Below are 27,524 nucleotides of genomic sequence, written 5' to 3' on the forward strand. Positions count from 1 at the left end.
CAACTCATCAAAGCCTGTGAGATTCGGCAATCCTCTTTAGGGGTGAGTGGATTATCCCTCCTAACCCAAATACTCTCTCTCTCCGCTCCCTGACTGACTGCCACGGCGGACAATCGTGTTGGGCCTGACTCCACAGACAGCGCAAATTACCTCCGCCGAGGTGACGAGTCCGGGGTCGGGCAGTCGGAAAGCAGACACTGAGCCGTGAGGATTTCTCACGCCTGTTATCAATGAAATGGTTTTCACTCCAAAAGCAAAAATGTATTCTCAAACTTATCAGCCGAATAGCCTCTGCATGACCCACCAGTTTGACTAACTTTTCTCAGTTTAGCTCCGTTTTCTCTTCTTCCAAATTACATAATTTTTCTGGAAGTGGCAGCAGGCATTTTTTGTTTGTGATTAGTTCTGACTCCAGCAGCAAACTTTCTGACGAAGAGGAGAGACACTCTAGTTGCACCAGGAGGTAGCCTGCAGGTTTTTTCTCACTGAGAATTGAGTTGAATACAAAAAGTGAGCGTATGTGTGATATATGACGGGGCTGTCTTTGTGTGACAGAAAAATGTGCGAGAAGTGACATCGTTAGTGTGGGGTTTATTCTTGGAGCGCTAATGAATATGGGGATGCACTTTTGCTTCTTGGAAACAAACTGAAATGTTATCGTCTCTGCCGCATGCGCAAGCTAAAAAACAGACACTTTAAATTTGATTTAACCGCCTGCAGACAAATTATAAGCACAATTTACAAAAAAATATTCACAGCTAACAAGGCTTCCTTCCCTTTTACTACCAAACAAATGTGAGGAATGCAAACAAAACAATATTTAAACAGGAAATGTTGAATTCCTTTTTTTATCTAATGAGGTTTTATGGCTTCATTAAAGGGGATTTCCATATTTAACCAGGACTCTTATTCTACTGCATGTTTTTGTGTGAATATAAGTTATAAGGTAGTGAAATGTTTTATTATTTGATACTTGTAAATACCACTTGTTTCAAACAATACAAACTTCAATTTTAATGATTGTTGTACTGAAAAGTATTCAAGCTCAATTTCACGAGAAGGCTTCATTGGAGATAAATTAGTTCATCAAAAAATTCAGGAAAATTCCTAAAAACTGTGTAAACAAAACATTGCCAAAGTATTAGTGGAATTAAAACAGTGTGCAGGAATTTTTCTGCTTGTTTAGTTTATAAAAAAACAAGAAATGACCCATTATTAGGTGCCTATAGTACCTCTATTTTTGTTGCCACGGTATCCAAACAGGTATCGATATGGTTTGATTTTTTGGTTTGATTAGAATCATATTGAAGTTCATTTTTTTTACTAGCATGACAACCCTAGTAGGTTCAATACATTTTAAAAACAGTCGATGCATCACTCTCTTCAAAGCCACCTTCTTGAACATGGTAGATGCTCATTTAAGTGGTAACCTCTGGTGTTGAAAAATGAAGCCAACAAGGAAGTGCAAAAAACTGCAGTTGCTCGAGTCTCCACATGAAGCTGCCTCTGAGAGAGCCTGAATTCACATAAACACTCAGTCAAAAATTATTTTTTTTAAAAGCAGAAATCAACATGTTTACAGCCTGGCGTAAAAAACTATTTTGGTCTGGTTAGTTATCGTCTTCATCGGCACACACTGCATGGAGGTTGAATTTTTTCTGGTTGAAACTCTTCTGTTTTGATTTTATGACAGATACTTATTATGCATAGTTGATGGGCGGGCACGGTGTAACTGTTTGTTAAGGGGCTTAAAACCGGCCTCAGCTCCAGCTCTTAGACTGTCGTTATAGGTTGACTGACCGTCCATTAATATTTACAGTCCATTGTCTACGTCCTCCTGGATCTGTTTGTTTTTAGTGATATTGTTAGTTGCAGAAAGACTGTGTATAATCTTGAATAACCAATATTAAACATGCAAGCAAAAAACAAACCAACAAGTCAAGCTAGCTGAAGCATTTACTTGAACAACGTCAAGACTCTTACACATGTTAGAATAGGGCCCTGGTAAAAAGAAAATGAAATTCCCCTGAAGCGTAGAGAACTTGTGCAATAAAAATGTGGCTGTCCAGAACAGCTTTGGCTTCCATACATACAGCATACTGTATACGGCCACAGATGCACATACACAAACAAGCAAAATGGTGGTCATTAATTAAATTTAAGGTTTAAATTGAGCCTTTTTCTTTGATTGGATTAGAATCAATCAATTACTCCTTTATCTCTCTCATCACATACAGTACTGAGGCCATATGCCAAACACATAAAGTCTGGGTTTGATTGTAGAGGAATGGACAGAATGATAGATAGATTCATAGACAGAGAGAGAGGAAAGAGCAGCGTAAAGATGGACAGAGTAATCCAGTTAATGATGAACTAGAGGAGTGTTAATCAGAGGACGCGCTGGTGTGTTGATTGGATCCGCCTGCTGCTAGGGGTAATCCTATCTGCTGCAGGGGAGGGGGGGTGAGGCTGCAGCCAGAGGGGGTGAGTGAGGGGGGGGGGCGGTCTCAGCTGAGGGAGGATATTTGGGCTAAGCTTGCTTCTGAACACAAATAAAGCAGGAGGCGAGGTTTCATATGGGTGTGACTCCTTACAGGATATCAAGACGAATGCAAACAAAAACTAAAAAGTGAATGTGTGCACTCCGGCCCACGCCGCACATTAATCCCTGGTTTGAGTTTCGACTTTTTTCCATTGAGCTCCTGTGAAGCAGCCAGTGGCTCGGCAGGTTTGGCGGGCTTCATGCATCTGTGTGTGTTTTAACGAGTGCGAGGTGCCTGCCAGGCGAGTCAGCCGGTTAGCTGCAGCCCAAAACTCTGAGTCATGCATTTTCAGCCAATCAATACACACGATCATCAGTCCAGGGCCTGACCCCATGATCAGGGCTGGAAGGACATTTATGCAGCTTTTTATTGTGTCTGTATCCGGTTTCAACTGGGAGAGCATCTCACTGTGTTTGTCCACAGAGGAGAAGAGAGCAGGAATAATGGAATTGATTTATGCTCTGCTCTCCTACTGAGCTGGATCTCAGCGCACTAATACTCCTCACATATGTCCACCTCTACACAGAGCACTCTGCAAGCCATTCAGTGAAATACTATGTGTACCTTTCTCTCACTGGAGCGAGTCTAACTGTAATTCTCTCCACACGGCAGTACGTGATCACAGAGAATCCCCACCAGGCCGATGTCCCATATTGCTCTTGGCACCCTTTAGCCCATATTTCTCTCTCTCCGTGCCACACTAGCCCTTGGCAGAGTGTTGTTTTCTCTACCTCCACTTGCCGGGGTACAACCGGCTGACACACAGCCAGCACTGATCAGACCCTTCCCCAAACCCCAGCGCTCAGCAGGACGCCGCTCACGTGAGAGATTAACTCCTACGCTGCTCTCCTCTCCAAATCAAAACCCCTCCTACAGATTAGCTGCTGCAGACAGGACACAGGCGAAAATGTTCCATGTTAAACACGTCAGGCCTCAAAGACCATAAACACACAAGACTGTGAGCCAGCCAGAGGTAAAGGTTTAACAGACCACATTGCACACGGCCTCAGTGATATAGCCGAGGAAGTAGGACACATAGAGAGTGATTCAGCACAGATATGAAAGTGCTCTGCACTGCGGACACAAAATAAATCATACTTGTAAAACTATCTTGATTGGAGATCACTTAATATCTAAATGGGATGGCTTTTTAAAACTTTTGGAAATTTTTATTCGATTTGGAAAGCATATGGAAAAAAATCATGAAAAGTTTCTGCAAAGTCTGCAATCTTTTGTAGGAATATATCAAGCGGCAACCTCTGGGGTTTGAAGAAAAAAGCCAAAGCAGAAGTGTTAGCTTGAGGCTAGCTCCAGGAGCCCCGGAAGTCACATACACACTACACTTCAAAATGCCTGTTTTACAGCAGAAATTGACATTTTTACACCCTGGTAGAAAGAAAACAAGATTGGTCTGATTAGTTTCTGTCATCATGGGCACACACTGTACTTTTTTTTTTAAATGCATCAGTTTTGATTTTAGTGAACAATACGTGTTGTGCATAGTTATGTGCGAGGCTGACCTGACTGACAGGTGGGTGCGATGTATTATTTCAGCTACAGCTCTTAGCCTGTCGTTAGGTTGACTGAAAGTTTGGCTGAGACGATGCTGCCAATGAGTCTCCTGAGTCCCCTATAGTAACAGATGGATGATGTCACTCCTTCTTTGTCCATTAATATTTACAGTATATGGAGTATATCCATGCTTCCTCCTGCAAAGTATTATGTGAACTGCCATTGGAAAAAGAATGAAACTGAGGGGTGTGGAAGGGAACTTCCATTATCCTCCAAGGATGAAGAAATTGTAAAAAAAACTAAACTTAACTAAATCGACCTCAATAAGGACACAATTGGCAGCTTGGCTAGAAGCTTTTTCTTACTGAACTCGACTTTGTCTGTTTAAAAGCGAGGGGAAAGACACTGCTTTTGAACTTTAAACTGCATTTTAAAGCACTTTTTATTTGTTTTAATTATTGAGTCCATTTGTTTTAAAGAGGAGGAGACCCCCAGCAGATAAGCTGGCTCTCATTAAAAAACCTCATGAATGATAAAAAACTGAAGGAATCCTGACCTAAAAACAAACTGAACTTTTGTTCTGAGCAGACAAGCCCCCCCCCCCCCCCCGACATCCTGTGTTGGCAGAAGAACATCAGAGAGACGCTGACTTTTAATGTGAAACTGCTTCATTCAGTGTTTTTTTTAAACTGATTTTAATTACTTGGTCCATTTATTTTGAAGAGGAGGAGATCTCAGCAGATAATTTGGCTTCCATTTAAAGCATCATGAAAGATGAACACTAAAGGAATCCTAAACTAGAAATAAGATTGGCTGAAGTTTGCAGCTCTGCTCACAAACCCTCCTGATGTCCCAAGAAACAGCTGGAAGGACACTGATTTTAATGTGAAGGTGATTTTATTACTTTTTCATTATGTTTGCCAAAAGAAAGAAAACAGTCTTAAGAAGATAAACTAAATAGATCAGTATAGAGAAGGGCATCTTTATCAGATTTGTTTGCCTTATAACCCACACCAACATTTTATTATGAATGCTTTACTTGATGCTAAACCCTCTCTGCCTGCTGACACTAATACCTGCTCACCTGGCTGCGGTTTCTCCTTCACCAGAGACACACGTGACAGAAAGTCTCTGCTGAAGTAAACATGCTGACCTGCTTCTCACTCTGTCATGAATAAATGAACACACACATATTGCATCTGCTCTTTTGTGAACGTGTTTTCATACATGCATCATGCAAACTTCCATTATACATACTCTGACGTGTGTTTATTTTCATGCGTATGTGTTTCATGTGAAGTGTTTTGTGTGATATGAGAGTAATGCATCCCTCTGTTTGTTTGTGAACAACTTTTTAGTGTGTCCTCTACATGTGTCCTTGCAGCACATGTGTGATTTTTCAGGCAAGCTTTCTCCGCTGTGCACTTTGTCTACCCATGCATATAAAAGCATCCCACAGATGACTCACTGAATCTGCTCCATACACTCAATCCCCATGCAAAGTAAAAATAATTAAGCTGATTTAGTGTTATCTCTTTTTGAGTTTGTTGAGGGTAAGAAGCAAGCCTGATTTGTATCTCCCCTCGGCCCTTTGGTGTATTTCTGGCCTGTTAGATACAGTGGGACAGGGGAGAGCTGCCTCGCTATACAGATCACGGATTAATATTTAATCCAAACAAAAGTCTAATTAGTGAAGCGTGCCCCGCACTTGAAGCAAGCAACGTGGCCAACAGAGAGCACAGCGTTTCACTCAAGATAGCCTTGGCTTTAAAAAAACCCCCCAAAAAACCTGACTTGTTTTGTTCAAGTCCAGCGAGTGCATGGCAGTGGAGTGGCTTTTAATCCTGTTAGAAAGCGTCCATGCTGAAGACGTTCCGGAGCGCCGCCGCCGCGAGTGTGTTGATCAAACACACTCGCAGATGAGGCCTTGAAAAGGACGGAAGCTAAGCTAATCATAGTGTTTAAGACATCCACGCACAAGGCCCAAGAAATGAACACAGATTAATCATTAAAGGTCTACAGCACTGCTCTGTGATTATCAGGGGAGGCCATGTGGGCAGGGGGGAGGGAAGAAGCAAGGTTTAATTTGTGTGTGTGGAGTAAGGAGTGAAGAAATCACAATCGCAACGCTTTCCTGTGTGTGTGTGTATATGTGTGTGTGTGTGTGTGTGTGTGTGTGTGTGTGTGCTGTTTTATTGGCTGCTGCTGACAGAGTAAAACAGCAGTAACTGGATTGCATTTCATCACAGAGAAACATTTACTCTCCCTGCGCATTGTTAGCCAATATATTCTGTATACAAGCCTTTGCATGTTTATGAGAAGTAAGACAGATCGCAGATCACTCTCACTTTCCCCCACACATTATAAACTCACCGTGGTAATCATTTCAATTGAGACAAATCAGGATAGAAAGTATGGAGGGAAGAAGATGAGTGGGGAGAGAGGAAGCAGGATAAATATGTGGTGGTCACACGGGGGGGAGCTGGAGGCTGCTCCTGTCATCGGTATGGATAAAGACAAATGGTGTGCCATTGCTCTCCAGCCAGGCAGAAAAACACCACGTCCGCCATGTCTGCTCCTGCTTTCTCTCCCTGTGTCATGTCATAATCAGCAGAAAGCTCACTGTCACAGGAGCAGGAAAACACTCAAACACGCACTCGAACTGTCTCCACTGACTGACTGTGGAGACGTCTCGCTGTGAGGGAAATATGATCATCTGACTTCAAGCGATACCCCTCAAACTGGGCGTGCTGGTTGTCATCAAGATGGCAGCCATACCTTTGGTCCAAGTAACTAAAATTTAGATGAAAAAAACGAAGCAGACAGAGAAGTAACAAAAACTGCAGTTCCTGGAGTGTCCCAAAGTGAGTCACTCCCCCATAGAGCCCCGTGTTAAAAAGTCCAGTGTGGTACCAAAACAGTTTTGGTCTCTGTAGCTATTTAAGACTTTTTGTACACAGGTTTACATTTCATATGGGACACTTCATATAACTCATCAGTTTAAATTGTGTTATGGCTAAAAAATGTTGAAGAAATAGGGGTGTGGCCTCTTTGAGTGACAGGTGAGAGCTGCTAGCTGTCTGCTAGGTATCATCTCCGGGGCCGTGTTTGTTCTGTTGGAGCCCTTTGGGTATTTTTTTTTTTTTACTAATAATCCATCTTGCTGTGCACTTTATTGTACTCACAGACAAAACAAGTAATATGTGCTCCACGTTTTCCAGCACATGAAAAGAAAGTATTATGTTTGTATATGTTAGTAATATTAAGCAGGTATAGATGGCTATGCTAACAACATGTTGGAGATTTTGGTGCGAGAGCCAGGAGCTCATCTGTTCCACGAAGCTCTCTTAGCCACTTTTTAATTTTTTTAAAGATTTATTTTTGGGGCTTTTTCTGCCTTCAATGTAGAGATAGGACAGTGGATAGAGTGGGAAATCAGAGAGAGAGAGAGAGTGGGGAATGACATGCGGGAAAGGAGCCACAGGCTGGATTTGAACCTGGGCCGCCCACTTGGAGGACTACAGCCTCCATACATGGGGCGCGCGCACTAACCACTGCACCACCAGCGCCCCTCTTAGCCACTTTTAAGGTTGTTAACGTTTCCGATACTTTAAAAAAAACAAATAGATACTTAATAAACAATAGTATTTCAAAGTACCTAAACTTTAAAAAATAAACTATCTATCTAGATAATAGTAAATCCTACTTTAACCTAAAGCAGCTGGGAGCAAGCGAGAGAGGGAGCAGCAGTGATACATCACTATTTACAGGTTGTCTAAAGACGTTTGGTGTCTCATTAAGACACGACAGATACGTCTATACAAATGGACAGAGAGCAGATGAGGAGGTCTCAGTACCCAAAGGTTGCCGATGTATTTGTGCACTTCAGACAGTGCACAGGACTTTGCTTGCTATTTTTTTGTTTTACCTGATGTTGTATGCCAACTTCTATTTCTGTTAATTGAACAATTCTATAACTTTACAATTCATTTAGCAGACGCTTAGTCAAAGTGACATTCATCAGAGAGTAAGAGATGACAAGTAGACTTGATGGTTAACTCACTCAAGGCAACTGATTAGGATTTGATAATGTTAATGTTTCTAAGGCTAGCCAGTATTCAGAACCTTTAAAAAGACAAACAACTTGGGGCGCTGGTGGTGCAGTGGTTAGTGCGCGCGCCCCATGTATGGAGGCTGTAGTCCTCCAAGCGGGTGGCCCACGTTCAAATCTGACCTGTGGTTCCTTTCCCACATGTCATTCCCTACACTCTCTCTCTCTCCCTGATTTCTGACTCTATCCACTGTCCTATCTCTCCATTAAAGGCACAAAAATAAATCTTTAAAAAAAAAAAGACAAGCAACATACCAGGGGGTGATGTCACAGTATATATATCCATAATTTATACAGTCTATGGTATGGCCAGATGGAAGGCAGGCACAGGAAGTGACCTTATACCCTCCTGTCTCCTCTCCTCTCTCTGTGCTCCTTGTCCACTTTATTCCCATCCTTCTCCTTCTCCTCTTCTGTCTGTATATAGGATTTCATCTCCTCACTCTCTCTTCTTCCATCCAATTTGTCTACTTTGCCCGCTCTTCCCCGCTCTCTGCTCTCTCGTCTTTGGCATCCGCCACCGTGCAATATGGGCTGTTGGTGTCTGCAGGAGCCAAAGCCTCGCTCAGTTAGAGAGCATACAATGAAATGAGGGATTTGCGAGGCGCTCCATTGTTCCATGCATTCACACAGTATAATGAGACATTTCCGGCAGGCTGGAGAGAGAAGCGTATAGCCCAGCTCGGGGATCAGAGAGCTCTGGCTTCACACGGAGAGCTGCTGAATACAGTCGACATTAACGTCCCACACAAAGAGAGTCTGAGGGGCCAATACAGAGCCGAGAACAACATCCAGATGTAGAGGAGCCAAGAACGACAGAGTGTGACGTACACTGGAGAGAGGGCTGAACAGTCAATACTTCAACATCCTAACACAAAATTGGTCATTATTTATTGAATCAAGTCATACGTTTTAAAGAAAAATGCCAAAGATTTGATGGATTGAGCTTTGAAAATGTTAAGATTTGCTGCTTTTTTTCCATCTTCAATCATTGGAAACTGGATATATTTGAGCTTTTGAGGAAAAAAGCTAATAGAGATTAAATTCTGCAAAATGAGGCGGGAGTTTGCATCACTATTTTCACCATTTTTTAAACGAAAATCAACTAGTCAGAAAATCGGTTAGTAATGACGTTAATCTTATTGACAAACCAGTAAGGAGTCGATTTCCAGGCTGTCAAAATTCAACAATAACACCTGACATGTATTCCATCTATTAGAATTCATTGTAATCTGAATATGTTTGAATCATGGAAAGAGTTAGTAATAAGACAATGTTTCTTTGAGCTAATTAAAACCTAAACATGTATTTCTACTATTTTCAACATCTTTTCCTCAAACAATTAAGTACTAAATAGCATAATAGTCAACAGATCGGGAAGAACAGCTGATTGTTGCGGCCCTGTTGTTGATGCATATGATGAGAGGGTTTGTTTACATGGTGTCAAAAAATCAACAACAACATGCTGTCCATCCATCTGTTTATGCCGACACAACCACTGATTTAATATTGATGAAACGGTGATGAAACACAAGAAAGAGTTGTGAAAATGTACACGGACTAACTGATTTTTATGTACTGATTGGTTTTATGTGCACATAAAGGATTGTACACTCTGCCATGTGAAAGCAGCCAGCCATGAATTTTTAATGCTGAGGTGAAAGTCCACAACAAACACAGTGTAGCTACAACCATCCATATGCTTAGCGGGAACCTTCACACACACACACACATACACACGTACGCACGCACGCACGGTGTAAAAAGCCTACAACTGTGAGCAAAAAGCATGCTGACATTTCACTCAAATCAATATAGACACTTACACATGCTCCTGAAGAGAGAGAGAGAGTTAGAGAGAGAGAGAGAGAGAGAGAGAGAGAGAGAGAGGTGCCATGCTGCAGTGCTGGAGCATTTAAACTGTCCTGGACAGCACAAAGCTCAACCTGCTGCCTGCTGCCTGAAGCCATCGAGCAGGGCATCAGGAAGCAATTATATGATCACTTTAACACAAGAGGGAAACACTCTGAAAGTGATGCTAAAATGTAAACAGTAGAAGTTACACATGGATCTGCTGCTCACACACACAAATCAACGGCTGGTAAAGTGACAGACGTGCACAATGACACTCTGAGATGGACTGATGGTGGGGGGGAGGTGATGATGATGATGGGGGGGGGGGGGGGGGGGGATGTTGGTGGAAGGATGCTGACTGTTGTGGTACTCACAGCTCAGAGTAGAGGATGTGCAGGTTGCCCAGATTATCAGTGTAGTTGGCCGGGCTGAGCCAGGGCAGCACCAGCAGCAACAGAGCCTTCATGGTCAACACTCAGCTCTTTTTCTTCTCTCTGTGCTGAAGCTTTCTCCTCTTCTATTCCCCCCTCCTCCTCCCCCTCCTCCTCCTCCAAACCTGGCCGTACTGACCCCCCCTCCTCCTTTCTTTCTTCTCCAAAGGCGCTCTCAGAGAGAAATAATCCTTCACTTCCTACCTCTTTTTTCTTTCTTTCCTCCCTCTCTCTACCTCTGTGCCTGTGAGCCGAGCAGGTTTCTCCACTGCCTCAGGCTGGCTGCCTGGTCATCTCAGCTGCAGAGGCAAACGGGCTGGTTGCCAGAGGTTGAAGACGGAGCGCAGGAGGAGGAGGAGGAGGAGGAAGCAGCAGCAGCAGAAGCAGGTGCAGAGGAGAAGTCCGGTTGTGGAACAGGAGGAAGAGGAGAAAGTGCAAAAAGAAGAGGAAGGAGACCCGTGCAAAGGTGGCACATTTGGAATACAATTTGAGATGTGCAGCCCCTTAATCTGCTCTGGGCACAGTCGAGTTGTAAGAGGATTTGCGCTCGTATGCGTGTGTGCGTTTGTCTGTCTCCGTTGGTTGGTGCGTGTGTGTGTGTGTGTATGTCAGAGCGAACAGCGCAGGCTGTGACTTATACTGCAGCAGAAACCACTGAGGGGGGGAGACGGAGCAGACCAAACAAAGGCAGGAGGGGGGGGAGGTACCTGGTGCTGCTCTGATTGGCTGAAGCCGCTTCACACGCGTACATACGTATGCTCAGAGATCCACACACACACACATGTACAACCTCTGCATTCACCTCCCCCCTCTCCTGCCCATATGTTGGTCCGCGAAGGGAAGGATGGAGGGGGGGGGGGGGGGGGGGGGGGGGGGGCATGATTGCCTCCCAACCCTCACCCCCTCCCTCTCCAGCGATGGACTGCTCCCTGTGCAGCAGATTGGTTTGATCGCTCCAAAGAATCTGTGGAAAGATGTGATGTGTGGAAAGCAGAAAAAAAAAGAGACAGAGCACCAAAACACACCGGCAAATCAGCTTTTTTATCCTGAGTGACAGCAGTGAGAGACAATAAGAAGATTTACAATAAATCTTTAAAGAAATCCACTTTTCATTCATGCAGTCAGTCATTCATACAATGATTTAATTTAACCCTTTGCATTTCTTGGAATCCCACCTCCCCACTTGTTGAAAAAAAGAAGCTGAGGAGTCAACTCCATGGCCCACACTAACTGCCTTATAATAATATAATATACATAGTTTTATTGATTTCACTATAATCTGAATTACAAATGTGCCTGACTAATAGCCTGATATTTTTTTTAGTGAGGATATGTGTTGTTGTTTTTTTACTCAGTTTTATCCACAGACCTTTAAATAAACTATTCAGAAGGCGTTATCATTATTTCAGCCGATTTGTGCAAAATGTCCGACTGAACCTGTGCCTTAGACTTTATGCTTAAAACAGCTTTAATGGATACATTAACCTGTGGGGTCTTTTTGTCTTTTAAAGCTCCCTGTTGTGAGTGACAGCTGTCTATTGTTTGTTTATTAAAAGCATGAATCAGCTCAGCACCTGATTGAGGCTTATTGTCTTAACAGTGTCAGAAGCTTTAATCCTTGACGTGTGTTTTCTTCACGTGTCTTCTTCAATTATCTTGTTTTTTTTTGTCTTTTGACCTATTGTGCTTTAATCCTGCTGTTTTTCTCCACTCTCCTTTTATTGCCACAGTAAACATGCTGACATTATAACTTCTCTCTTTTCTGCTGATTGATGTGATAAGATGTCGTTCTGTGATCATGTTGGATAAGAACTGAGTCTGTACAGACAAGTTTTCCACAAGGCAGTGGTCTGTTACACAGAAATCACACACTGAAGGATGCCATAACTCTTGGCCAATCAGAATCAAGTCTTTTTTTTACTCAGCTGTGTAATGATAAAGTTTTAGCTCTTCTGTCATCACCATCTGCTCTGATAGGCCGTGCAGTGCTCATGGGAAGCACTTAGGGCTGACAGAGGAGAGGTGTGAGATGACGGACGGCTCTGTGATCATTTGAAGGTGCTGAACATGGAGGACAGGAACATTCAGAGGCACTTTGAGCTGTGCTCGTCTTTCTGTTTGTGCCCCTGTTTACTTCATTGTACCAAAGACAAAGCTCGAGGGAAAGAGATGGTGATTTAAAATCCTTGAATGCGAAATGTTTATCATTTTAAATGTCAAATATCCTCCTTAAGGCATTCATTATTTGGCATTTTTATTCTAAGTAAAGTCACGTTTAGTTGTAATTTTACTAAGCACTATGCAGCATTCTCCTTTCCCCTCTTGCTTTCCATATTTTTCCTCTCTTGCCTTTTTTTCCACTCTTATCCTATTTCCACAGCGCTGAGCTGTCTACCCTGGAGAAAGACACTTAACTGGTGTAAATACCCTGTCTGAATGAATATTTCATGGGTGGAGGTGGTGTGGTTACAGGCAGGGTTTGGTGTGTGTGTGTGTGTGTGTGTGTGTGTGTGTGTGTGTGTGTGTGTGTGTGTGTGTGTGTGTGTGTGTGTGTGTGTGTGTGTGTGTGTGTGTGTGTTAATGCATGCATGTGTGCATACTGAGCTCTCCTGTGGTATTTGAACAGTAGGCACAGAAACAAGACCACGGGGCACACAGGAAATGGAAATGTAATTGGATTGTGACAGGATGCCGTTTTGTGAACAGAACCCGGTCTGCCCCACAGGAGTCGTTACAAACTGCAGCGCATTAACGAACACTCACAAAAAACACCATCAGAACAAACACACACACACACACATCCCATTACTCTAGTTCAGTTCCCACTTGCAACCAATTTCTCAAACTGATGTGAAGTCAAAAAGGTAATTTGATGAAACACAATAAAAGGTTTGGTCCTGAAATTTGGTCTTTAAAGAAAACCCAAAATGAAAGACACTAAAAAAAACAAGAGACATTCATGGCATATGGAAACAGGAGGTCATGTGTGCTTTGGAAATTAGAGAAATGATGAAGATACAACACTACAACACCTTGCAGGAATAACAGGAAACACTTCCAGTTATTCCTTCAGGCCTACTCAACTAGCATCTGTGAGGGTTAGCGATATCTTGCGATGCTACAGGTGTTTCTTACTCTCTTCTTTGAACCATTTGAGCTAGTGAATCACAGATGAGTGATATCATACATGTTGGTTCTCTACTAAAGATGGTGGAGAGGATAACTGTAAAAGGAGCCATGTACGTGAGTAACTTAGTTTCCAGGGTTAGCAAAATTGTTATACATTTGAGGGAAACAAGGAGAAGTGTGCACTGACTGTGCATCTTTGGCAGAGCTGGGAACATGTCTGATAATCCATTAATCGTTTATTATAGATGATAAAGAACATTTACATTCATTATTAATGTGGGTGATCATTTGAAAAAACGTAAACATTCGATAAAGTCAGTTTCCATCAATGTCCAAATCCTGCCCTTAATCAGGTCAGAGAGATTGCAGACAACCTGAGTGAGCGCTATAGCACCTTCTCTAACTTATTGAATAAGGAGCCAAAATGTCCGCCTCTGCCATTGTTGCTTTTATTGTGAAATGCTGCTTGAACTACAATGAAGGTACTTTTGGAGTGCTGCTCGAGTGAACCTACGATTTGGTGGTTATGAAAATATGAAAAATGAAGTTTGACGGTTGATATCAATGTCTCAAGACAAAAAGCAGAGTGTACTGTTTGTTATTAGATAATGCTGGGATATATTAACCCTATAAAATATATATTGAGGAGAATAAATTGCTGAGAACATTAAATCCTTGACAGGTCTCCTTGATGCCTCATTGACCTCGAGAGCATGGAACCATGGGAACGTAGCCTCTCCCAGTGTTCCCACATTACTGGACTCTAGAAAGGCTAAATGAGGATGGAAGAAATCTACGCGTACAGGTGACTCCAACAAATGGAAAAGAAAAAAACTACCCGTCCTACCCATCATGTGCAGCTGATATCATCTGGCTCAGTTCATAATTTGTAAAGCAAAACAGGAGAGCTTTACAACATGTCACTCCGACTGGCTCTGGTTGAAAAGTGACCTTTTCCCAGCCCTCTCTTTCTCTCTTAACTGACATGAATTTTAATTTATTTTTCAAATATTCACACAAGCTTTGAAGAATTCTTCTGTGACTTGAAAGGATAAGAACAAGAAGATTTTCACTAAAAGGAGAAAGGGAGGAGGGGGGGAGAAACACCATCATGCTTAAGGCGGATCATCAGTAAAACACACACATGGAACTCTGGGTAAATTAGCTTGAGTAATACAAAAATTATGAGCACGAGAGTGAGGCTGGTGGAGCAGAGAGAACCTGTTTTATGCATTACAGGCAGCACGTGCAGCTACACGCTACCTGGAGAAAAAGGAGAGAAAATACCTGAGCTGGGGGGGGGGGGGGGGGGGGGGGAGAGATCTTTCTAAATGGATTCTGATGAAGTCCTCCCAGAACAAAGTTATAAAGCCAACAAAATAAACTGCAGAAACTGTTTGTCTTGGTCGCTCCAGTTCTGTCCAGAATGATAATTTCTCCAAGCAAAGGTCTATAAAGGTCATGAGTGATTGGATGAGTATGTAATTAGCTGACCAGATGGCGTGGCGGCCTCAGTTATTACCACTCCTGACCCGCTGCCAGATCCAGTCATATGACTACAGACTATGAACTCATGGACGACCAAAATACCCTCAGAGAGAGAGATGGTCAAAGAATGATCTCATATACATAAAGAAACACATTGGAAGCATATATCTGCTTACCATTATTTATTCTTTAACCAACAACAGGGAAGCTAAATTACTAAACAACAGAGGCCCTGAGCAGGCTGACTTCCATACATTTTACCATTTTTATTTTACTGCTTCCTATAATAATGCACACTTTCTGATTGTTTTTGACATCTCGACTTATTTATTGCGAAATGGTTTTCCTGTAAAAACTCTTTAATGTCTCGAGATCTTGAGAAAAATACAGAAATTAACTTGTTATCACTGGACAACTCTTTCTTATAAAAAGTAGATATTGTATTTTGTGGCTTATTCCCCTGATGTAGCTGAGAACTTTAAACATATTTCAAATGGAATTCAACCAGCAAGCTCAGATTTGAGTTGTTCAGGTACAACATCGTCTAACTTGTAGCATCAGGCATTTAGTATCGATCAGTAAGAGTAAATAACCCAAGTCAACGGATAACACAATACAACAACCATGGAACTCCATGGCCGTCATATTCTCCCAGAAAGTCTTTGATTAAATAAAGAAAAACATTATTTTTGATATCCCCTCCAGACTGACATTTACAACAGTTTTTTAGAATAACGATCATGTCTGTGGAATCTTAAGTTGTTCAGGCTGTTTGTACTGTTGGTACTTCTTCTAACTACAGAAATGCACAATGAATTTAATGCCATCCCCAATGATGGAGAGCCATCCAGCATGTAGGAAGTCAGCTGATTGAGTGGAAAGACCAATAAAGTCCACTTGGGAAGTCAGGGGTAATGGATGAGTCAAACAACGAAGGAGTTTCATTCAGGACATCGAGGATAGAATCCCACATGAAACCTACGGCCAACTCTGAGTTATCTTTTTAAACTACTAATAAGTATGGTTTTTTTTGTATAAATCTGATCCAACCATCATAAGCTATCACAAATCACCAAATGAGGGACTATTCTGAGAATCAGGTTTTCTTCCTTCCAAAATTTATTGCAAGGAGCAACAATGCTATTTTTAGAGCTCAATATGGCCAAACCAACAAAAAAACAAGACGCTTCATTTTTTTCAATTTGTTTTTCTGCAGTTTCTCTGCCATTTCAAAATGTTAAGTCTCATCAGATAAAGGACAACTATCCAACCTCCATTTTTAAACAAAAACATCTCATAGCAAAAACACATTTTCCTGCTGAGTGACAGAAGCCACAATCACTGGACCATAGAAAACGCAGTGAATAGAAATGTAGAAATTGGTTTCTCACTGAAACTTTCTCACATCCTTGCCTGCTCCGTGTGGATCCCTCCCTCCAGACATGGCCTTTCACCTCCACAGATAACACCTTCTAACTACAGGAGAGCAGCTGAGCCCTTCTGGGAGTCCGTCTCAGAGCTCCAAACCTCATTATGGCTCTCACACTACACGAAGGAGGAGAGTGGGAATCAACGGAGCAATGGTGGGAGAGATATGGAGCGATGGATGGAGTAGGAAGATGTAAAAGAGAGAAAAAAAACAGAGGAAATGGTTCTATGTGCAGGCGGAGGAGAGTGGGAAATAAAATGAGGAGAAGGGGCAGAGAAATTGGATAAAAGTTTTTCAGGTTTGTTTTGTGAAGGTTTTTTTTAAAGTGCAAATGAAAAAGGAAACACCCTGCTGCTTGTTGTGATGTCTGGTGAGATGCACTAATTATCCCAGAGGTCTTTGGGCAAGTGTTAATGAGTATTAATGAAAATACACCCAGACCGAGAGAACCGAGAGCACCGCGTTTTAATGATAAACAGAGGAGCTGCTGCGAGTTCAGATGAAAGCCCGTTCAGAAGAAGAACTCTGCGGGTTAACGACAGCAGGCCGAGGAGGGTGGGAAACTTGAGTGTGTGTTTACTGCAGGTCATTGACATTTCTTTTTTTAATGTAGCAAGAGTAAATACTCTAGCAGAGATTAAAATAAGGAGCTCAGGTACATTACTACTTCTGTGATAAGACCACTGATTAGAAACAGCAGCTGGAGGGAGGAGCTAACTCCTGAGAATTAAAGAAATGATGGAATGTTGATGTTATATATTTATCCAGGCAGAAGACAAAAGTGCTTATAAATATAAATAAAAACCTAAATATGATCCTGTTTGATTTACATAATCTCATAACAAATCTCATAAGGGTGAGTCATGATGGCCGTTAAGTTTTATTGATTTAATTGTTTGGACGGTCATTGTAAGCATGATTTCATGTGATGGATGGGACCCTTTTTTTTTTTTTTTTTTTTTTTTTACTTTTTTCACTCAGGATTTTGATTTGAGTTCTTTTACACAATTTACATGCACTTCCTTTGTTTAAATTGTGAACCTTCACTTTTTACAATACATTGTCTTTTATCATGTCTCCAGAAGTCGAGTCAAGCAGTAACTTTATGATAACTTTCCCGCTCCCTCTTCTTGGAATCAGTTGCAAGGTACTTTAAATCTTTGGGAGCTGGTCTCCTTGAATGTTTTTAAAGGTCGTCTTAGTGATCTGGAGGCAGAAATATCTGACTGTAGATGTTTTAGCTAACTCGTATTGCCCTTTTTGATCGCTTTGTTGCTGATGACTTATGACAGATTCTGATGAATGGTTCTGTTTGTGGTTCCTGTATTTATGTTCATTGTTGTTAAGTGTTTTTTATGTCTGAAACCCTATAATTGTGCTGCTGCCTGTCTTGGCCAGGACGCTCCTGTAAAAGAGATTTTTAATCTCAATGAGACTTTTTCCTGGTTAAATAAAGGTAAGTGTTTATAAATAAAAAAATAAGAACCTAAATATGATCCTATTTGATCTACATAATGGCATCTCATAAGGGCGAGTCATGTTAAGTTTTATTGATTTAATTGTTTGGATGGTCATTGTTAGCATGATTTCATGTGATGGATACAGTATATATCATGCGTCCTGAAGTCGAGTCAAGCACTAACTTTATGATAACTTTAGTGTTTTCCATCCTACCTGCACTTGATGTGGTCCTCGAGTTCACCTCTTGCCAGTGTTTCAGAGCAGTGTTCAGTGAAGGGACACGTCACCGTCAGCTTGTCCAGCAGCTTGTGCACCAGCAAGCTGGGCTTCCTGCAGCTCTGCAGCATGAGGGGGGTGCGGCACACAGGGCAGAAGTCGCTCTCCAGCAGGAAGCTGGTGAGGCACTCTTGGCAGTAGGTGTGTCCGCAGGGCGTGTCCAGCGGTCGGATGAGCGGCTGCAGACAGATGTGGCACACCAGGTCGTCGTCCACCTCGTCCTGGTACAGGTACTCGTGGTTCTCCTCCAGCTGGTGACTGTGACCACATGATGCGCACAGGTCAGGGGGCGGAGACAACACTCCATAGTCTGAGGGAGAAAGGGGTGGAGCCGATGCTGCGGCCATTGCCATGGCAACTTCAGCTTGCGTATCCTCCTGGACACTCATCTGGGGGACACAGGGTGTTTAATCCTGTGAGGTGAGGAAACCATCAGCAGGAGAAATCTGTGAGAAACAAAGAGGGGAAAAGAAGTTTAAGAAAGAAGCACTCTGATCCAAAATAAAACTAATCATATCGAACATAAGTCAACCATACAACCAACCATAAAAGTACTGTGTTTCTTTAACATGTTTGCTTTGGCTTATATGGCAGAATAAATTACATTACAATCCATTCTTTTATGACTTTTCTACACAACACATATTTGCTCTTTTTTCACTCCCGGTTTTCAGAGGAATAATACATGTAATACTTAGCAGTGCAACAGAGAGTGCTGTGGGATGGGGCCCCCGTAGGGAGGCTTCCTACTGTCAATGCAAATTTGCAAACATATTTTTGAGACACTAATGTGGTTTAAAACTTGAGATTTCAAGCACGTAATTCTAGATATTTAAAATCGTCTTCAATTTTACTCTTGTTGAATAATTGAAAAAAAATCTCCTCTTTTATCTTTTAACAATTATTGAACAAACAACTTCAAAACCTGAAACTTAAAGAGACCTAATCAAATGGGAAAATGTTTCATTTTTTTATTTTTTAATAATCACAGTGCAGAAAAACAAAAAAAGTTGAATATGTTCCTCTTACCCACCCTTACATATTCGGTCAACAGGATTACAGGAGAGTGATGCCCAATGTTCATAAATAAGAAGCTTTCATGTTCATGAAGTTATTTATTTTTTACAAACGTATTTGTTTATTAAATATTTTCAATTTAGAAGTAGATAAAAACAGAGAGCTGTGCTTTTGATGTATAGTCACACACATACAGTAATAGGTGGTGAAATATATCAAGACATGTGCCGTGTTTGTGAATCAGATTTGCATATAAAAGGAGACTTGACTATAACCCTGGGGAGACTTCCTTTCTAGCGACAGTGGTGTGTCTTTTGTGTGCAAAAATGATATACATATTTAAAATTATTAGGGCAAATGGAGGTGGAAAAACGGCAGTTCCTCGAGTGTCCACTTGAAAAAAGCCAAATTATCCCAATAAGGTCACATGTGAAAATGAAAAAAGGGTGTAAAAATGAAAAAAAGTCATGTAGTGGCCTCTGATGTCTGAGATTAAATAGCAAGATGCAATTGAAGAACATGTTTCGGAAAAGGGACACTGGATGCAGTGGTTCAATAAATGTCCCCCCGTTGTAGACCTAGTTTTTGTGATCAGTAAAGGTTTGTTTTGTTGCAGAGGAGAGATACCAGATTGTGATGTTCTCTCACACACATGAACAGCAGCAGCACATGATGTACAGTGTGTGTGGCTGCAGTCTTACAGCACAAACTGTCTTTTCTCAGTTTGTTTGATTTCCTCTGCGGGCACAGAGAAGTGATATCGAGCCACTGAGAATTCTGCTCTGGATGCAGAAACATCAATACGACTCATCTCAGCAGCAGCAAGTTTGAGGACAGATAGACACAGATAAGTGTGCAGCTCTCACTCGTGTACTGCATGACAAACACTGGCCACTCGTTAATCCACTGAGCCTTTCACATGATTCTGACAGTTTTTTTTTATTTTCCTCTAAACTCTTCACAGGTTTACATTGTGAATGTGCCAGTTTCCACGTCATCTCCAAAGCAGGCGGGCTCCTCGAGCACATGGACACTAACAGATGGGCTCAGTCAGACACACGTCACCTTGGCAAAAAGCCTTCTTGTTGGCACTTCATCCGCGGTGTTACTGGACCCACTGTGGGCTCCTTGGCTGCTTAACCAGACACTAGATCTGGTATAAAAAAAACAACAACAACAAAGACTTGTGTGTGGATTCTAAAAATACAAGTAAATGCTATTTCTATTATAATTGGAGGCATTTCTGTGTTTTTTGTGTTTAACAGCAACAACAAGAGTATAACAACAGACTCTGATGTTCATCCAAATAATTCACACAACTTTAACAGGACATAGTACAAATGTGTAGCGACTAATCTCCAAGCTGTCAATACAAAGATGCAGGCCGTTTTCTTTTATTACATAATCAGTATGAAGATAACGCACGAAAGTTGTAACAGCAATCAAAGCCCAGTGGCTGCATTCCAAATCCTTTTCCTCCATCCTATTAAGTATGCAACAAAAAGATGAAGAACATGAATATTTAAAGAATGCAGAATGCCAAAAGTAGCAATTTTTTTCTTATTACATAAAGCCTCACCACTCTGTGAGTAAGCCAGCATGCTTTTCTTTTCAGTCTCTTCTGACTCACAACCCTCTGCACAGTGTGACGTACATCTCATCAACCGAGGCACAACACACAGAATTTTCTTTTAAGTTTGAACTGAAGAAGAAAATAAGGATATTCAAACACAAATAATTGGAGTGTGCTACATGAATGAAGTAGATATTGAAGTCTCTTCTAGGGAAAACCATCAGGGGTCTGCTACACAAATGAAGTGCTACTTTATTTATTTTGAGTTTAAATATTAATAAATATGAAATAAGAGCGTAGACATATTTTGTTTAGCATGATCTAAATAAAATTATTATACAAAGAATGACTTGATCTGTTCAAACTATATGTAGAAAATGTAAAGAGGATATTTTAAACAGAAAACAAAAAGAAAACATTTTGGGGTCTCCCTCACAAATCAATCCAAATTTGAAATGTTTAAATTTGAAATAGTCATAAAGTAGAAGGCACAGACAGAGTTTGAAAGGATGAATGAGCAAGAAGATCAAAGTTAAAGTTTTAAACACTTTAAAGACTTGTGTAAATCAGTGTAGTGATACAACAGAAAACTCAAAGTACTTGGTCTTTTTCGATTCTCTGTTTTTTTGCAGGCGGTGTGAATGTGAGGAACATGATGTCCATTGTCTTGTTTGTGTAGGTCATTCCAGATGTGTTTGTTCACCACCTTATTTTCCTCTATGAAGGTTTATTCTCTGATGGGCCCACTGCCCAACAGACCTGTAGTATTGCTTAATATGTAAATTATGTAACCTGTAACTTGTTTTTTTAAGTCTTAAACATCAACTTAAATCAAGATAACACACTGACTGGATTGTTTATTGAAAGTCTTTTGGTAAGTGTGTTTAGGCATATTCTGTTTGGATTTTGTTCATGAAAATAACTAAAATCAACATGAATCTGGCAGCAATGTATCACTTTTTTACAGAAAAGTATTCTGTTAATGGAAAAAAAATACTGCATTTTCTGTGTGTCCGACCTTTGTGCACGTAGCTGCGTACCTGCAGAAGTTAAACCCACAGGTGTGTCAGTGTGCATATATGTTTAGCCAACTCAACTAGCGAGATAACAGAGAGGAGAGTGTTTACTTTGTGGAAATATCTCCATCATGTTGAATTTTTTGAGCGAAAAGGAAAAAAAAAAAAAAAATCAGGATAAGATGTGAGTTCAAGAACTGCTGTTGTGTGATTTTCTTTGAACCAGCTGTGCCTCATACTGTATGCCTCTGCCCAGTTCATTGTGACTTTGTTAGTATAATAAAAACGCTGTAAAGGTTATCAAATCAGCTAGTTTTGTTTGAAGGCTGCAGAGTTACAGCCGTAAACCTGTGTGAAAGTATTTGTATTTTATTTTTATAGGATAAGTCCCTTGAGATGTACCATCTCATTTTTAAGGAGGTTCTAACAGAAGACAAATTATAGTAGAGTCAGGTTGACGGGTAGCCTAGTAGTTGTGTTGTGCGCCCCATGTGCAGAGGATAGTCTAGCCGTGATGACCATGGGTTCGAGTCCATCCTCTGCATTTGCTGCATGTCATCCCCCTCTCTCTCCTCCCAACGAGGCCCCAAAAATATCTTTAAGAAAAAAAGAAAAGATGGTATCCATTGCCGCTCCCACCGCTCCCACCCTCTGGAACTCTCTCCCTAAAAACATCAGAGACGCCCCCACATTCACTTCCTTCAAGAAATCCCTAAAAACTCACCTTTTCATCACCGCCTACAACCACTGACTCTCATCCTCTTCCCTCGACACTACTTCTATGTTGTATTGTTCTCTTAGTTTTTGCTTTGTTTTTTGTTGTTTCCTGTCAAAGCGTCTTTGAGTATTTAGAGAAGCGCTATATAAATCTAATTTATTATTATTATTATTATTATTATTATTATTATTATAGAGAGTCAATACATTCAAAGGCAGACATACTCTATAACCAACACAACAAAGGGTTTTAATTTATGGTAACGCAAAAGGATGATGCATGACTTTTCTTAATGCAATATGTGTAATGAGGTACTTTCAAAAGTCAGTCACAAGTTCAGGCACTTTGGAAATGAATGTTACCCAACACTGACGAACAGAAACATCTCCTTTCACTTTTGTTCTCTATTCTGAGCTGAAAAAAACTTTTTTATTCAAAAGACCAAAGATAACTAAAGTACAACCGCGGAAGCAGAAAATGTTTTATGAAAGAAATGTATGAGAAATGTACATCCTGATTGTAAACCATTTGCAATAATTATTGTTTGAATGAAGTCACACAATAACGATACTTCACTGCACACAAATACATGCAAAGACATGCACTTGGACTCTCACACTCATGCATGCCTCTACACACTCGCTCATAGTAAAGAGAGGACACACCTGCGCCTGAGGAGCATCGACTCTCTGCGGATCGTTTCTGATCCCAGATGTGACTCGAACACAACCGTCACAACCGCCCTGCTCTTTGCTCCAGAGAGGCAGAAACAGAGAGCACACAGAGTGAACTACATATGACTGATGTTTTATTAACAACTTGTCCTGCAATGTAATGTTCAGATACACTGAAGAAAGGTGACCATTTGAGCTGCATTTCATTCACTTTGTCTCTCCTTTTAAATTACAAAAGCAATACAACAAGCAAGTGTTTATTTTGTGAATTCAGTACTGCGGTACAAGTGTTTCGTTTATCGAGCTTTGGCTCAAAAGGCCGTGGCTCCTCAAACACTGCAAGCTGGGAGAGTTGTTTGTTTAAGATGGCCCGTATCCTTCTACATCACTCTTTGCACCTTTCATGCAGATAGAGCAGTGTATTCTCTCTCTCGGGTCACTCTGCTGTGATCTGCAACGACTTGACTAGTTAATAATGACACAGGACAACGCCAAGTCAGCTCCTTTTTCTAACGATTTGAATGTGAAAAACAACCCAGTGACAAGCTCATTGTGTCTGTGTCAGCACTCTCACCATCCTCGCTGAACTAGCATGACCCTGTGTGCACATCCACTCTTCATATTCAGCTGTAATGAAATGATACCTGTTGCGAATCAAACACACCCTCAGATCATATCAGACAAACTATAGACTGCTTCTTTTGAAGAACTCCTTTGATAGTCATTGTAGATTTGATTGTATGTGCTGAAACAGACTGATATGTTAGTCGTATAGGCCTACAGAAACTGACTCACCTGGTGATAGCTGTTGCAGCAGGTGTGGTCTCACAAACTGCTCTGTGGGTGTGTTTGTATGTGCACAAGTATCCTGTTTTTTTTCTGGTTATGTGTTTTGCCGGTAAACATTGCTTGCCAGTTTGTGAAACCTGGAAAAGCCCCTTATCGTGGGTTTGAGGGTCTGTAGTCTAGCTGGGTGAAAGAAAAAAACTCAATTGGAATATGGAAAAAAAAAAATTATAGTGATTGATAATGATTACAATTATTTAGATGTATTACTTGATATGGATCAAACAGCCTATCACAGAATAGAAAATGGGCTTGCACATGAAGTACACTTTATTATAGTACATTTGAAAACTAAAGAACAGTCTCGAAAACGTGTTTTAGGACACTAAAGTGCATGTTACCACGCTATTCTGAAGATTGTGTAATGACCAGTCAGGTTTCTAGGCATCCATCATGTAAAGGATCCTCTTTAATCATATAATTTTAGATCTAATAATAATCAAAATGGAAAATAATCCATCATTATGTGTTTCTGTACGGCCCAGCCCTAACCTGAATTACTGCGATAGAAACCAAGATATTGAAGAAGGTAAACACGTTATCCAGGTTTCTGATCAGTCTTACAAACTATGACTAAGATTGTGAGGAAATAAAAACAATTGACAGACACTTTCATGATAATGTATGCAGAGATATAGAGAAAAAGGTTCCCAATCTTTTGTGTGAGCATCTTATCCTGAATAACATTATGATTATGTTAACACACTGTTCATGTGGAATCGAAATTCAATCGTGTCAAACCAACAAGAGAGAAGAGAGAGAGAGAGAGAGAGAGAGAGAGAGAGAGAGAGAGAGAGACAGAGAGACAGAGAGACAGAGAGAAAGAGAGAGAGAGAGAGAGAGCGAGAGAGCAAGTTCAGAACAAGATGTCGCTCATGAACATTTCAGTTCATCATCTGATCCTGAAACATCAGAAATCACTGTGATTCCATCAGATCTGCTCGTAATAAGCACAAATCAACATGAAGCAGTCTGCAGAGACCGGCACAACGAGTGTGTGTTTGTGTGTGTGAGCGAGATCAATTAACCAACACATACTCTGCTGTGTTCAGACATGTCCCTGAAACACTGAGGATTCCTGTAAGCCTTTTTATTTTTCACTTTCTGCAGACGTCTGTTACACAACACAACCTCACATCAAATCACAAACTGTGGAATAACCTAAAAAACATTGAGCTTAGCTTCAGAATATAATAAGTAAATACATACATCTTCTTTGAAAGAACAAGGATGGATACATACTCATTCAATTCATTAACCAAACATCTACATGTGCTGTTAAATTATCTTTACTTCATTAAGGTGATGCTGTTCATGTTGCATCAGAATAACAAAAATATAGGCTATCACTTTTTGTTTTATTAATTTATTTTAATGTAGAATCAAGGTCCAAAAGATAATCTGACATTTAATAACATACATAAATAGGAGCACTTTTCAAAGAAGTGGGCATCTCATTCCATCAAAAATGAACATCCTAATGTAATTCCTGCCCTTTCAATAACCTCCACATAAGGCTGTGTGTGTGTGCGTGTGTGTGTGTGCGTGCGTGCGTGCGTGCGTGCGTGCGTGCGTGCGTGCGTGCGTGTGTGTTATTATATGCTGGTCCCTCTCTGAGCTCGTTTCAGTCTCCACAGTGAGTCTGAGCCAGACCTGACACCTCAGTCTGGGAGAACAGCTGCAGACAGATGTGAAGCTCTGTGAAGTGTCTCTAATAGGAGGACGGCTGAGTGGACGGGCACAGACTGTACCCGACACCCGCTGAGACACTCGCACGCACAGAGGTAATAATGAAACTACAAATACAACATGAGTTACAGGCTCCTTGTAGCTCGAACACGCATGGAGAGTGAAGGTGGAACAACGCTCACACAGGGATTCAATGCAATTCAAAGTTCAGTTTAAGACTATTAAGAAACCAAACTTTAAATACATAATTCAACTTCCTGCGGGGAATGTGTACTTACATGACTTCAAGACGACGCTGAGTTTCAACAGTGCAGCTCACCTGGGCAGGTAAAGCTTTGCAGAGGGTGTAACAATAAACCTTTCACAGAGTAGGTGGAGGGAGCACAGGAGGGTTAAATGACTCAGGAAAAAAAGGACTTTGTCCCGTTTGCACACTCTGCCGATTGGCTGTCGGTCCTCAAGTTGGGAAATTGTATCCGTCTGCTGGTCTCCAGGGAATTCTTCCACTCAAAGCGAAAAGAAAGAACTGCCACAGTGTGAACTTAGGACCTGCTCACCTCCAACAGGCCAAGGTGATCAGGAAGTGAGACAGGCAGAAGGGGTGGAGTCAGAGGGAAGGTAAACAAGAACTGCCCAAACCTGCTCTGGAATTTTCTTTTGAAGAGGAGTGGACCCAGGACACAAGAGATTGGTGTTTAACAGAAGACTATTTTGGACTCATACATTGGAATGTTTTAGAAAAGAGAGCCGACTGCTTGATCTCCAAGTTCTGACAGGACCTCAGCTATGAAACAATAACTTTTGTTTACACACAATTTGAAAATTTCCCGACATGAGTAACGTCCTGTAGACGGGACATATTCAAACTCTTCACTGCAATAAACTCCAATCTCAGCCAGTGTCTTTTTCTTATAGTCAAAATATCTCATCCCTATTATTATTATAGGCGACATTGACATGACCAGACAGATGAACATTTTAATTCAAGGTTTAAAAAGCTAAAATAAGGCTTGAATTGCTTGAAATGAGAAAATAGCACATCTGCAGCAAGCAAATTATGCTTGTGAAGTGTCATGAAATGAGATGTGCTAACCAGATAAAGACACTTAATTTCAAGTTTATTTAAGTAAAATGATCGTGCTTCCATTGGTGGATATTGTTCAGACCATTTTTTGTATCTTGAAATAAAACATTAATCACGACTTGTCAGGCATAAAGTAAGTGTAGTGAGATATTTTTGACAATAAATAAATACACCTTCTGAGATTTGATTTCTGCAGTGTTTATATATATATATATCTCTGTGTATTTTTCATAGGTCTGAACTGTAAAGCTGGTTGAAGATAAGTTAAAAACTAAAACAGCATCCTATTCTTTTCAGGAAAATATTGTAAATAGACGGATTGTTGTTTATGAAGTGTGTTAACATTAAAGCTTAAAAAAAAAAGATGTCTCATAGGTCTATTTCTTTTCGTTCAATATCACACTAATTTATCACCTCTGCTTTACTTAGCCTTAGTTAAAGCATTTAAAACACTTTTTTGTGCCAAGCTGTGAACTGTGAATGTGATTATAAGTCAATGAATTAAAACTATATATAGCCTACATACAGTAGCATATATACAGTATATAGGCCTACAGTATAAAGCCTTCATCCATAAAAGCATGCAGCCAGAAGTGCAGCACAAAGGAACAGATAGGAAACAAGAACAGAAATAGATACATTTAAAAAAAAAAAAACTTAATCAAGAAAAAAG

General features: G+C 40.9%; 1 protein-coding gene across 2 annotated transcripts in view; it reads right to left on the bottom strand.

Moving 5' to 3' along the window:
• The window catches only part of lnx1 (ligand of numb-protein X 1), a 51,892-nt gene extending 25,565 nt beyond the window's left edge, over window positions 1-26,327 (bottom strand). Inside the window, exons 1-2 of one of the 2 annotated variants that reach the window (XM_020643782.3) lie at window positions 26,046-26,327; window positions 18,172-18,680 (exon numbers count right to left, since the gene is read on the bottom strand). In XM_020643782.3, coding sequence (XP_020499438.1) covers window positions 18,172-18,623 — 452 coding nt within the window. In that variant the 5' untranslated portion in view covers window positions 18,624-18,680; window positions 26,046-26,327. Of the gene's footprint in view, window positions 1-10,394; window positions 11,079-18,171; window positions 18,681-26,045 lie in introns of those variants that run through there. The other variant, XM_020643783.3, reaches the window with a different exon arrangement.
• Between the last annotated feature and the right edge of the window lie 1,197 nt (window positions 26,328-27,524).

Source organism: Labrus bergylta, chromosome 6 (assembly GCF_963930695.1).
Source record: "Labrus bergylta chromosome 6, fLabBer1.1, whole genome shotgun sequence".
NCBI lineage: Eukaryota > Metazoa > Chordata > Actinopteri > Labriformes > Labridae > Labrus > Labrus bergylta.